Source organism: Cheilinus undulatus, linkage group 13, assembly GCF_018320785.1.
Source record: "Cheilinus undulatus linkage group 13, ASM1832078v1, whole genome shotgun sequence".
Lineage (NCBI taxonomy): Eukaryota > Metazoa > Chordata > Actinopteri > Labriformes > Labridae > Cheilinus > Cheilinus undulatus.
In genome coordinates this window covers 28,560,096-28,574,569 of record NC_054877.1, presented here as the reverse complement: position 1 = coordinate 28,574,569, position 14,474 = coordinate 28,560,096, and the positions used below count along the sequence as shown (strand labels likewise).

At 37.8% G+C, this 14,474-nt stretch overlaps 1 protein-coding gene across 1 annotated transcript; it reads left to right on the top strand.

Annotated features, from left to right (window-relative positions):
• Positions 1–3,926: 3,926 nt before the first annotated feature.
• On the top strand, positions 3,927–14,402 carry LOC121519680 (protein FAM102B-like). Its single transcript, XM_041802495.1, has 11 exons — positions 3,927–4,322; positions 6,764–6,884; positions 7,132–7,161; positions 7,572–7,688; positions 8,516–8,562; positions 9,982–10,082; positions 11,527–11,622; positions 11,728–11,935; positions 12,182–12,318; positions 12,912–12,975; positions 13,244–14,402. The coding sequence occupies exons 1-11, from the start codon at positions 4,177–4,179 to the stop codon at positions 13,284–13,286; spliced, it is 1,110 nt and encodes a 369-aa protein (XP_041658429.1). The 5' UTR covers positions 3,927–4,176; the 3' UTR covers positions 13,287–14,402.
• Positions 14,403–14,474: the final 72 nt, after the last annotated feature.

Below are 14,474 nucleotides of genomic sequence, written 5' to 3'. Positions count from 1 at the left end.
GTAGCCACGCTACGTTTCTTGCAGAAAGCCAGTAGTATTGCAAAATAAAAAGTGGTGATATGTTCCCTGGATTAAGCGTGCGCATAATCCGATTTAGGCTCCAAATTTTCACTTTCTCATCTGTTTTTGACCGCTGTGCCGTGTGCTATGGCGGTGTTGCATTACAGTGTTTTTAATCTCCTTATCTAAATAGGACGTGTCATTAGAAACTAATCGCATAGGGTTTCCAGCTGCTCAGCGTCGCTGGTCGCCAGTAGAGGGCAGTAAAATTCAACACCACAGGAAGGAGCAAACAAGAAGTCCCACCCAGCTTCACTTCCTCAAGACTGGTACATAGACACGTTTGATTAGATGGGAATATTCTAGCAAAAAATATTCTCTCAGCTTTTAGGGTGACTTTAAAAACTCTAAAGCAATTATTTCAAATGCAAACACCATTTAACACTATGCATAAGTAAGGTAAATAATTTAATCATGCACTAGTGTCAAGAACTTGTTGATCACTGGCCTGTCTGGTCAGTGTAAGTCTTGCCTTGTTAAAACTGGTAAAATGTTTCAAATGTGTCAAATTCCAGTTTCTTCCAGCCCCCCTGAAAAATGTTTTGAAGATGCAACATAATGCATCTATACTCTTGCATTTAATTGCTCACATCCTCTTAAAGGTCACATATTTTACCCCTTTAAGACAAGTTTATATTGGTCTCATAGGTCCCCAAAACATGCCTGTGAAGTTTGTTGCTGAAAAAAAGATCCAGTATTGGATTTTTGCATGTCTAAAACCCCCTCTTTTTCAGCCCTGCTCAGAATGAGCTGTTTCTGTGTTTGTAGCTTTAAATGTTAATGAGCTGTCTGACTCCGCCCCTCTCAGGAAATGGATGTAGCTTAATGGATGTGACTCTCCTGATTGAGAGGAAGGTTAAGGAGAGGAGGGTGGAACTTTTTCTCTAAGCAGAGGGGGCCAACCGGACCTTGGGGCGGTGCTAACTCCCCGCATGACATCATGAGGGGAAAAGCTGAGAACAGCTTGTTTCAGCGCACATTTTCTGAAAGGTGGGGGGGTCATGACTCTTTTGGGGATTTTGGACAGGCCAGGGGCACATTTTTTGCTAGAAAAGCCTGAAAAGGTGTATTTGGCATAATATGTGACCTTTAAGATTTTGAGACTTCCAGTCTAAATTCATGCAGCTTGATTCCTGTGTTGTCTGGGTTCTTTTGTTTTTTATAGTAAACATGATGTCATATGATGTCTGCACTCTACTTATGCCCTGTGATGTCTTTGTTTGCATGGTATCTTATGATGTCTGTGTTCCTGTTGTCTTATGAAGTAGTTGGGTTATTATCTTGATCAGGTCTTTATTCAGCTTCTTGGACTACTTGGGTTCTGTTACTATTGGGTGTCCTTTGTTCTGTTGTCCTTGTCCTTTGTTTGGTTTCCGTTGCCTTGTTCTCGTGTTTTTCTGTGCACATGTCAAAGCGCTTTGGAAACCCTGTACCACTGTATACTTACTTTGGAATTTCCCCTTGTGGGACTAATAAAGGAATATCTTATCTCTTAACAATTTCTCTCTTGGTAGGCTGTTGATTGACATTTATATGGTCTCATCTGTAGGCTTTGTATGCACATAACTGTGTGTAAAATACACTATGTAGACAAAAGTATTTGGCCACACCTGTTAATGACTGGATTCAGGTGTTTCACTCAGACCTGTTACTACAAGTGTATAGAATCAAGCACCTAACCATCCAGTCTCCATTTGCAAACGTTTTTGACACAGAATGGGTTGTTCTAAAGAGCCCAGTGACTTCAAGTGTGGAACTGTGATAGATGCCACCTTTAAGACAGTGACACAATAAGACTGTGAAGACTGTGAATTTCATTCCTGCTGCTGGATACTCCACAGTCAACTGTAATTGCTATTAGAAAGTGGAAGCGTTTAGGAACAACAGTAACCCAGCCATGAAGCAGTTGACCATGTAAAATCACAAAGCGGTGTCAACATCTGCAAAGGTGCTTAATGTGTGAAAGTCGTCAACATTCTGCTTATTTCATACCTTAAGAGTTATGAACTTCCACTGGCAATAATGTAGGCACAAAAAATGTGCAACAGGAGCTTTATGGAATGGGATTCCATGGTTGAGCAGCTGCATGCAAGCCTCATATCACCAGGTGCAATACCAAACGCCAGATGGAGTGATGTAAAGCACACCGACACCGGCCTGTGCAGCAGTGGAAACGTGTTCTGTAGAGTGACGAATCATACATCTCTGTTCGGCAGTCAAATGGGCGAGTCTGGGTTTGGCTGATCCCAAGAGAATGTCACCTGCCTGATGGCATTGTTCCAATAGTGAAGTTTGGTTGGATAATGGTATGAGGTTTCTTTCAGTTTAGGCTATGCCCCCTATCTCCAATTAAGGGCAATCTCAATTCTTCAACATACCAACAAATTTGGACAGTGCTATGCTTCCAACTTTGTGGCAACAATTTGGGGAAGGCCCATCTCTATTCTAACGTGACGTGCACAAAGCAAGGACTAAAAAGACATAGTCTGATGAGTTTGATGTGGAAGAACTTGACCTGCCCACACAGAGTCCTGCTCTCAAACCCATCTAGCCCCTTTTGGATGAACTTTAATGGAGGCAAGCCAGGACTTCTCACCCAACATCAGTGCTTGACCTCATAAATGCGCTACAGAATGAACAGGCACAAATACTCACAAAAACACAAAAACTTGCAAGAAGAGTGGAGGCTGTTATTGCTGCAAAGGGGGACCAACTCCCTATTAAAGTACAGTATTTGAATACAATATCATTACAGTCCCTGTTTGTGTCATGGCCAGATGGCCAGATACTTTTGTTTATATAGTGCATGTCCTTGGTCAGGTGCTTATGAGGCTCATGATCAACTGGAAAGGAAATACATCAGCAGGAAGGAGAGCAGAGCTTACATGTTAATACATCACTAATAACTTAACATTAACATGATGTAACACATGAAAAGACACTTTACTGGTATTTAAGGGCATGTTGTTCTCATTTTTTCTGCTGAAAAAAATTCAAACAATTAAGTTTAGTACTTATAAAGTAAATAAGGAGGCACAAGTATGTAAGTAGCAAAAATAGAGTTTGAGGACCCCAGGACACCCATGCCGAGTTCAAAGCTCTTCAAATGTGTCTTCATATCAAGAATTATTGCAAGAAAGGCTAGATCTACACATATAAAAATACTAAATCCATAAAAACATGATTAATATGTTGTAAAGTTCATGAAATGAATTAAAAAGTCATGGTTAATGGCAGAACTGAAGGTACATCTGCACTGAGTATATATTGTCTATTTCTATAAGTTACACCTCACCACAGCATATGCCAAGATACTGAGATGTTCTTTGAGTATCGTTATTGTTACTCATATGGGAGGTGTCTAGAGTTACTTGACTTTGTCAGTTAAAAAGAAATACTTCCAAATATCTTTCTTCAAAAGCTGTGATCGAGAAAAGCATCTGACCTCGCTACTTTTACTGAAGTTGAACTGAAATGAACTGGACAACCTTTCAGCGGCTGCTTGGGGGGTGGGGTGGTTAAAAATCTGGTTAGGATCTTGTTTATTTAAAGATTAATTTTTAGGAGGGCTTTTTTCATCCATTTATGCTTTGTGCCCACGCGAGTGGCTGTTCTGTTCTGCATTTAAGTAGTCAATATGATAATCATTAATACGTGTCGTGACACATTTCTGTGCTGTCATGTGCTTATTTAGCATTTCCTCTCTTTGTCATACGGCAGCTTCCTTTATTTTTCATTTTTGTACACAGGAACTATCATCACAGAGCATTAACTCACAGTAACTTCTGTTGGTGACGCAGTAAACGGTAGGCACAGTTCTCTTTAGTGGGCGTTTTGGATACATTTCAGGTTATTGGCAATCATACCATCAGTGTATCCTGCTGAATTTAGCGGCTACAGTGTCCAATCAAATGACGGGATACCCCTGACGTCATGAATTGTGTTGGTCAGAGGGAGGAGATTTGAACTTTGAATCGTGCCTGCAGAGTGGAGGAGCGACAACCAGCAACAGCTGAGAGCAGAGACCTGGAGCAGGGAAAGTGTTCAGCTGTCTGACAGCTCTAGCACTTCACTCACTGCTTGTTGTGCCACGGTCTCTCACATTCAGGGTGCAGCATGTCGTTCATTCTGACCAAGAAGAAGAGATTTAAATTCAGAGTAGACTTTGACCTGGAGGAGCTGTCATCGATTCCCTTCGTAAACGGAGTTTTATTTTGTAAAGTTAGACTCCTGGATGGAGGCTTTGCTGAAGAGTCGTCTCGGTAAGATTTTTTGCTATTAATAGCGACAGTTTTCTAGTTGTCTGAGTAAGCGAAATAACACTAAATATAGATTAAACTTCACACTGAGTTTCTTTGGACACTTATCCGTTGCTTTGTGGTCAGAAACTGTGTTTCATTGACTGTTACTGTGTAGTTAAAGTTTAGCTAGACCACAAATAGTTAACTAACTTCCGGCTAGGTTAACCCACGTTAAACTTACACTCGCGTACAGATAAATTTCACTAAACAGGGAGCTGTATTTTTTGTCCTACCTAGCTAAAAGGTGAAAAGCTCTTTATTTAATAGGAATTAAATAAATCAAACTAGCTTGTTCAAGTAGAAAAGTTATTTTTTTTAGATGAAAACAATAGTTGAACAATTATTTCTCGTGGTCCAAACTGCTGCTAAGCAACACTTACTGATGAGAAGCATCGGCGAGATTTTGACAATGAACAATGAATAAATCCTCAGGCTTTTGTCATTTTTTTCTACTTTTTTGTTGATCAGGCTCTATATTTATTGTTTCTTTTCAGAACAGTTGACCAAAACACTATTTTCTTCCACTGCATACTAAGTTATCCCCTGTTATAGTAACAGCCTTACAGCATTGAGTCACAGTGGAAAAAACGCACAGGAGCATACCAGCTCATGTCTAACCCTCATTACCATGGTAACTGTGGGATCCTGTAAGCACTCTGTAAACACTGTAGTCCTACACTGGTACTGACTTAGCTACAACTTGTCTCTCTCTCTATGAATACAAGCAGATGATGAAAGAGTATCTTATGATATACGGCACATATAATTTATCTCAGTTGTTCTTTTAAAAACAATTATTTACTTAATGATCCATTATAATACTTAATTATTTCTACCCCTTCAAACCTCTTTATAGCTACTACATTTCAACAGTACAATATACTTTGTAAAATCTGCATACCATGTGAAGTCAGATTTGCTAATATAACTCAAAGTGCTGTGTCCTTCAAAAATCCACAAGCACAGTTTGCATCCTGATTTAGCAGATAGGTCAACATTAATAATAACTCACCTCAACTTTGAAATAGCAGGCTAAGGTGTTTATCAAACACAAAGATTAATATTTGACTATGTCATTTGCATATTTTGCAAGAGAAGGGTTAATACATGAGCTTTGTATGAGGTAGGTCAAAGCCTAAAGGAAAATCAGTAACTATAAAAATGTATATACTTCAGTTATACTGGGAAAAATAAAAGAATGAACAATTAAATCTTTCATCATTTTTCATTTCCCTATAGACATCTCTGCCTCACACACTATGAGGGTAACCCATGCTCACATCAAGTAGACTTTGATTGATAGCTAGATGATCAGTATTCCGTAAGGTTGGGTGTCGTGTAGGGCTGGGAAATTAATCGAAATTTATATTAAATTGCAATATGTCCCACTGCAATTTACAAATCACAGAAGGTGCAAGATTTTTTAATTTTTACATGAAATGATTGATAAAATACTATTTTGATACAATTTTTGTAACAGAGGTGTTGTGCTCCTCTTTTCATGTAAACACTGAAGTGTGAATTTTTTAAGAATAGTTTACAGAAAATCCTACTTTCCTTGTTTTTGCATATAGTTGTCTTAAAGACAGGAAATCATCATTCCCTTCAATACAGCACTTCATACTGAATTTGCAGTTAGTCAAAATAATCACACATATTTTTTCCAAAATTTTAACCTTAGTTTAATCTATAAAAAATGTACATTGCAATATAGAATGATGTATTTATTGCTTGCTTGTTAAGAAAACCATAAGATGAGGATCTTAAAAAATAATGTTAGATCACAATATTGAAGAAAGACATGGCAATTAACTATTTCCCAAATCGTTCAGCTCATGTGGGTTTTTTTGATACCGATGCTAAATCGATACTTTTTTTACGGTGCTGATGCCTGCATGGTGCCTTGGTATCATAAATGATCCAGAGAAATATCTGTAAAAATGCTATTGAAACATGGAATAAGGAAAGAAAACAGCTGTGACTTCTTAATGTTAGAGGCCCACCAAAATTACATACAGGTATTGTGTCAGAGACCAATGACAAATTAGATTTGTTGGTCGATGTAACTTTGTCAGACATGAGCAAAGAAAATATATATGAGTTTTACAGCAAAACAATTAAAATATGCTCGTGTTTTGCTGAAATAAAGTAAGTGTATGTAAACCGCTCAAATTGTGTAACATATTTCTTTCCTTTTAGTAGTGGTAGAGGGATGCACTGGGGTGGTGGGGTGTCGAAATGAAGCATTAATATATGTGTCTGAATTCGGTCTGATAAGTATCGGATGTGTTATACTGATACCATGTCTGTACTGGGTTTCGATACTCATTCCTGGTATTCATTATGCCCTTGTATTTTACTTTACTTTTCAGACTAGTTTTCTTTCTGTGCTTCTCTCACAGGGAGCAAGTCCAAGCCAACTGTGTTCACTGGAAGAGAAGATTTTCCTTCATGTGTAAGATGAGTGCCAATGCTGGGACAGGTGTACTAGACCCCTGTGTGTGCCGGGTGTCTGTGCGCAAGGTAAACATGTTTTTGAGCTCTATTGGTTGACTTTAGAAAAGTGCATAGTATGCATTCTTCCACAGTCTGGTGGAAGATGGCTGGCTGAAATGTGCTGGGTACATCTGATGTACATAAAAGCAGCATGGTTCATTTGTAATCACACAGGCAAAGGCTTTGCTCAAGCAGTATCATGTTTTAAGAATAATTCTATGAAACAAAGAAGAAATATATACACTAATTGTATGGGTTTTTTTTGTCATTTTAGGAGTTGAAGGGTGGAAAATCTTTTGCAAAGGTAAGACTTCTGTTCAGAAGCCTGTAGATTTGTTAAGTTCTGTAAACACACCAGACCTATCTTATCAAAAATATACACGATAACAGTGAACCTTCAAGTGCACTTTAGAACTTTTCTGTAGGTCTTTGACAGTGTGGGTCTATTTTATGTGAGCCCATTCTCAAAGAATGTTTGATTTCTAGTTTCTGGCTGTGGTTTCTGATTTAAAACTCTGCCATTTAAAACCAACAGCAGGTTAAACAATAAACTTAATGATGATTAACAATAAGGCCGTTGGATTTTTTTTCTAGTGTTAAAGGTTCATGGGTGACACATTTTAGAACATTCATTAAAAATGTTTGAAAATCGTGACATTTTATCAGAAACAGCCAAATAGATCAGATTTCATAATATTTAATGTCTTTGTGCAGCTGGGCTTTGCTGACTTGAACCTGTCTGAGTTTGCTGGATCTGGCAGTACAACACGACGCTGTCTCCTGGAGGGATACGACACCAAGAACACCAGACAGGACAACTCGATTCTGAAGGTGTGGTAATGTTTTAACATGAAGCTCAGCTGAGTCTCAGAGAATCTTTCACTGATTTATGTTTACATGTTTGAACAATTGCAATGCTTTTAAGTCATCGATGAATAAGAACACAATAACGTCACTAGTTCTGGAGTTTATCCAAAGAAGTAGACACACTGTGCAGTTGAAAGCACAGAATGGAAAAGATGAATGTCTACATAGATGATGCAATGCATGTCAGAGCCTGTGAGCCTGTGAGCCATAAACCATGGGAATGAATTTTAAATATGTGGATTCTTCCTGGGGCACATATTGACTATGTTATTACATGTAACAGAGTGTTCTAAACCTCTGCAGACTCTTATGAGCCAACACTGGAGCTGCTTGATTGTCGAAATATCCTAATCATGATCACATTGCTTGATACTATGATCATGAATATAAAACAAGAATGATTTAGCAACATCCGCATCGCATGAATTTTTTTAATTTTAGCACTTTTAAACACTAAATACTTTGGAAAACAAGCTATAAATGAAAATAAATAAATGAAGAAACACGTATACATACAAATATGTAAATGATAAATAAATTAAACTAATTCTAGCATGTTTTTGAGATAGTGGCAGTGTATTCTTGTGATCAAAATACAGCAAAAGTCATAGGTCCACCCATGACAAGACTTTTTAATCTTGACTATCTTGTTTTCATGATAGTTTGAAACCAAAATCAGAACAGAAATTGAAACTTGATTGCTCTCCGTGAGTCAACACTCTTGTAGAAAGTATTTTTCTACTTCACAGATTCATTACCCCATAATCATCCTTTTCCTTTATCTCTAACAGGTCATCATCACAACTCAGCTTATGTCCGGAGACCCCTGTTTTAAAACGTAAGAGCTCATTTTACCTTTATTTATCTTTTCTTTTACCCTTAGTCCTCTTTAAAGTTTCACTATAAATTCAACTTGTAGGTAAAGAAACATTGACATGTCCACTGCTTTACTTATCTCTTAAGTTGCTGTGGTTGTGGTTGAAAGGAAGTGTGTACCTCATGCAGAAAAGTCTGCACCTAACCACAGAGGAAAGTGTCTCCATCACATCCTGTTTGTCACTGACTGAAAATGCAACCTGTAGTCTAATAAAGCAGACACATACTCGGTTAAAAGTGAAGAGGTATTTTTTTTTATGTTTGATCTCATCACATTCTTATGTGAGAGTCAATAACTCCCCACCCTGACTTTAATCTGACCAACCTCAGCAGCAGATACAGAGCTTATGTGATCTGCACTTTGGCATTAAAGTCGTGATGTAATATCTAACTCTACAGAGGCCTCATTCATGGGCAAACAGCCATCTTTCTTCAAGTCTTTCCCTTTATTCTTCCATGTTCCACTCCCTCCTGGTGTAATAATACACACACTGCTGCCTAGGAGATGTCTACAGTGTAAACTCGAGTCTAGCCCAGTCATTCATCCCACACAATGTTACTCATAGTGCGTGGAGGATTTACAACCGTGAAACAAAGATGATGCTCTTTTTTTTTTCTTTAACACTTGCTGTCTGTTATTGTTTGTCTGCATCTCCGCCCTCAATTCTTTTTTTAACTTTGCATCTCAGCAGTTGAGTTCTGTTAATATCTGCCTGCCGGAAGTTATGGTCATACTGTTTGAATACACTCATTATATTCTCATTTGAATGTAATATTCAGTTTTGTTTAAAACACGAGTGTGTAAAGTATGCCTACATAAAACTATACAATATCTACTGAAATTATAATATACTTAAGATCTTGAATCTTTTTATGTAGCACCTATCAAATCCAGAACCTAGAAGTGCTTTACAAGAATGACATACATTAATAAGATACACAGCATGTATCTAAGGACTACAGGAGAAAAACACATAAAATAACAGTGTATTTTTTTTCACATATTACTAATGATGCTGTGTGAAAATGAATAAAGAGTCCTTCAAAAGCTTCATAAGTAGAAACCAATCCTCAGCTGATGAAATTTAATTGAACTCTGCAATGATTTGTCTGCAATAATTTTCATTTAGTTGGCAGAAGTTGTTCTCGGAAATATTTGTCACTCCCTGTGTCTCAGTGCACAGTTCTTCCTGCCACACTGCCATTTTCTATCCTATAGTTACATGTCAGCAAACTCCAAAGTACCCCTCCTACATCTATGTTTGTATCAACAGCATATAAAAATATTTGCAAATGGATAAAGATAATATCCTCTTCTTGAGCACTCTATAGAAAAAACCCTGCTTCTCAGTAACATCACTTTCTACTGTTTTCTTTTCAGTCCTCCTTCCACAGCCATGACCTTGGCGATCCCACAGGCTAATGAGTGTCTCCTGGAGGAGAGAAAGGGAGGGGACTTGCATATAACCCATTCACTCACTGGTATGCGAATACACAATATAAACCTTTAAATGCACTGTCTTACAGTAGCAGAAATGTTGTATAAAATAAAAAAAAAACAGGTTTCTACAAGGTAATGCCAATTATATAAAAATTTGTAATGTAAAATAAGTGACTGCATAAATATTCACCCCCTTTAAAATGACTGACCTAATTCAACAGAGTTCCAGCCAGTTGGTGGCCAGTATTGGTTGGCCAGTAGTCTCACAGTTAGTGAAAAGAGGACCACCTGAGTACAGCAAATGTGTCTCAAGGGATTATGGTAACAATCACCATCCCCACTGGGAGGCACAGTGATGGCAGAATCATGCTGTGGGGATGCTTCTCAGCAGACAGAAATGGCTTAAAAATGAAAGTTAATGTTCTGGAGTGGCCAAGTCAAAGCCCAGACCTCAATCCAATAGAGAATTCTGAAAGGACTTGAAAATGGCTGTTAACCTCAATCCCAGTGCGACCTGACAAAGCTTGAGCAGTTTTGCAAAGAAGAATGAAGTAAAATTGCAGTGTCCTGATGTGCAAGCCTGATTGAGACCAGACTCAGTGCTGTGATTGCAGCCAAAGGTGCATCTACTAAATACTGGCTTGAAGGGGGTGAATATTTATGCAGTCACTTAATTTGCATTACATATTTTTATTTTATTTGAATTATGTTGTAGAAATATGTTTGAGGTTTTTTGTATTTTTTCATGAAAAAATACAAATTATATTGACCATGATTTATTCATACATTCAATAAAGGGTAAAACACCCAAGGGTACGAATACTTTTTATAGGCACTGTACATACAAACAAAAATATCTACATATAGTACATACACACATACCTACATATACATATTATACATAGAGTTAAGACAGAAAAAAATAATTTAAAAAATACAGAAACAAACAAAAAGACATTTCTTGATTGGCATTCACCATTATTTAGCATTATAACTAAAGAGACTTATCAAAATGAGGCTATCTTTGCCAACTCTTTGAACCATTTCAATAAAGAGGGCTTATCTGAATTTCCCCTTCTTCTCATTATGCTTTGTTTTCCCACCATTATATGTGCCTGAATCAAGTCTTTGGCTCTACCTGTCAGTTGTGAATCACATATAGCCTTGGGCCAGACTTGAAGATCAGCCAATAATTGTGAATCATAGTATACTCCTAGAGTAATTGAAGAATGGTCCCTCCAGAGCTGGGACATTTATGAGGGTCGGCATCATCCCTTTCCTTTTCATGAGGTGTCGTTATTACTTAGGAGGTAAATCACAACATAACTGAATCTTTACAAGGTTTTTGCTTTTCACTTGGTTCTGAATTTAAAAGTAAGAGTGGGTGAATCTATTTTGTTTTAGCTAACAATCCCTGAAAGATTATTTCTATGTATTTGTTGTATATTTTGCTTATGCTTTTTGTGTTTTATTTATCATATTTAGAGACGCCAGTAAAGTCAGTCTCTGTCCCAGAGGAGCTAGTTGTGTATGGTCACTCCAGAACACCCAGCTATGCAAGCCAGCATTCAAAAATATCAGGTATGAAACACACAAAAACACATTTGTTTCTTTAAAACAACGCAGCATTTCTACTCTACCAGTTCAACAATTCAGAGCGTCTTTGTCTCCTATCCTGTCCTGAAGGTTACAGCTCCAATCACTCGAGTTTAACAGATCTGAGCCATCGGAGGAGTGCATCTGGAGGATCAGCCTCCACAGGTATTGGCAGCATTCTGGACCCTGGTGATCCACAGGGGGAGAGAGGAGAGAAGGAGAGCAGGGTGACTCCTCCAGTGTCTACAGGAGGCCAACATGCATCTGAACAGCCCTCTACTCCTGCTAAAGGTCCAAGGTATGAATATAGTCACTCGGGGAGTGCAAATCAAATTGTTGTAACCGTAGCAGGGGATCTGAATTGATGCTTTCTGGTATTCTGAATATTTTATGTATTTCACATCATATGTGTAATATTAATCAAAATAAGTTCACACTGCATTCACACAATGTATTTTTGTCATATATTCTTACTGACTGACAGTTTGTCAAAACAGAAAAAAACTATATGTAATGTTCCACACTATTTCTTTTTCTCTATTAGACATCCAGTAAAGCAGAACTCCATGGAGAATCAGCTAAAGAGAGTTGATGCGACTAGGGTGGATGCTGATGACATAATAGAGAAAATCCTACAGAGCCAGGATTTCAGCCATGGCTTCTTGGACTCCAGTGCAGAGGGTGTGTGAAACTAATCCCTAACTTACTGGGCTCGTGAAGGCAAGCTTGGAAAGTTGCCTGCTATCCTGCTCATGGGATCAAATTACTTTGTGGTGTTGCAATACAAAAACATTTTCATTCTCCTTTAAAACAGCTGAAGAGAATTTGAAACCTTCATGCTTATCTACCTCGATAGTTTGGGATGTTTGATTAAGGATAAGAGATGCAAGGTTAGATGTCGGCTCTATGAATACCACAAGGGCAGTTTAACCTCACTGATAGCTATGCACACATTGTGACTGCAGTGTTACGTATCCATGTAATGCAAGACTTAATGTAGAGAACAGTCATTTTTTTGTGTTAGTAAAGCATGAGTCTCATCTTTCATATAGCCTGTTTCACATAATGTCAGCAAAAACTACTATGTGTATCAGTTGTGAAACATTTGTGTCTATGTGGTTTTAATCAGTTTTTTCACCATCTCCCCTCTAACATCCCATTTGATTTTCATTATTTTACTATTTTTTGTTAACAAAGAGTTAACATTTCTATCCCAAGTGTTGTTGGAATTGTTTTCTTATTTATATTGTGTGTGTATGTGTTCATTGCTGCAGAGGAGGGGCTCAGCCTGTTTGTTGGTCCTGGTGGGAGTACAGCCTTGGGAAGCCAGCACACGAGGTTGGTTTGACTTATCTAACTGTTTTGTTGGTGCAACAGAGGCAGTTGCTACACATTTAACTTAATTGTAAATATTCCCAAATGTAGCCTAATAAGAGCTCTCACCATTTATCACATGATTGGTTATAGCATTACTTTGTTCTTAAGTGTATATATTTTCATGTAAAGACACAGTACCATATCCCGCACATAAAAGAATGTTCCTTAGTCCGATCTGATAACTGCCTTCGTTTCCTGTCATGTAACACACTGTGGCTTTCTCTTTCAGGGTTGCAGCTGGAGCCTTTGAGCAGGTGGTGATCAAGCGCTAGCCTTTGGAAAGCATGTGTCTGCCATTAAGGGTGCTTTATTACAGTGACACGGGCAGGGGGAGCAAAGACTTTGGAGGTGCCATCAGAACTTGCTCCTGCCCCACTCCATATTCCAGGGGATTCAGTTTCTCTTACACAATCCCTCTGTGTCTGACATCCAGATCTTGTTGATTAGGGGAGCCACCTAGTGTTCAAGACGTGGAGATGAAGGCCACATTATTGGAGCATTTTAGTGACTGAACTGACCTGCGTACTGACACTTGTTTGTAGGACCAGTGGTTACTGCTGTAATTCTACACACAGTGCTCACTGATGTTAGTGAGCTTTTACATGACATTTTCTGTAATTTTCAAAAAGGATGTTTTTACTTTTGTATGTGTGATTTTGTTTCACCATTTTACTTGCACCATTAGTGGCTGGTAGGGTGAAGTTTTTCTGTTCCATGAAGTCCAATATATTTATGATAGGAAACTGAGAGAGCGGAATATATAAGCTTCCTGGCACCAATGTTCATAACAGTTAAACACCTCTTTTCATGGAGGATGGTGGTGTTTAAGATACCACTAAGGATTTGAGTTCATGTGTTTTGCTATTTGGTGTGATATCTATTTATTGTAAGCATGTCCATATGTCTGTTATCTGTAAAGTCAAAATGACTAGTTTTTTAATTGTTTTTACAACCAGTTTTGTAAATGTGCTGAAAGTAGTAAAATGTATGTTTCCTGTCACTTAAGAAGTCAACTCTTTAATGTAATGTGTATTGAAAAAGAGCTGTGTAACTCCATGGTGGACTTAATATATGTTGTGTAAGATTGTAGCTATATTTTTTTTGTTTTATCTTAAGCTGAATGAACATTGGAAAAACATGTACCATCTGATTAACCCCAGGACACTTTTTGTAAGACATTTTTGTTGTCACTAAATAAATTAATTGTATGGAGGAAAATCAGTCAAAAATTTCAATTAGCCTACACAAAAGCCAAACAAGTGAAACTATGCATATTACTATTCACTGTTAAGTAAAATCTTTTTTAAAATTGGAGGAGGATTAGAAATAAACGTCATTGAAGAGCTAAAAATTCTACGAATTGCGAGTTTAGACCAGGATTAGAGAGATTGCGGACACGGAAAAAAATCATATACAAGAACTTTGCTCTACTTCCGGTTCTGGCAAACAAATGTAAATTA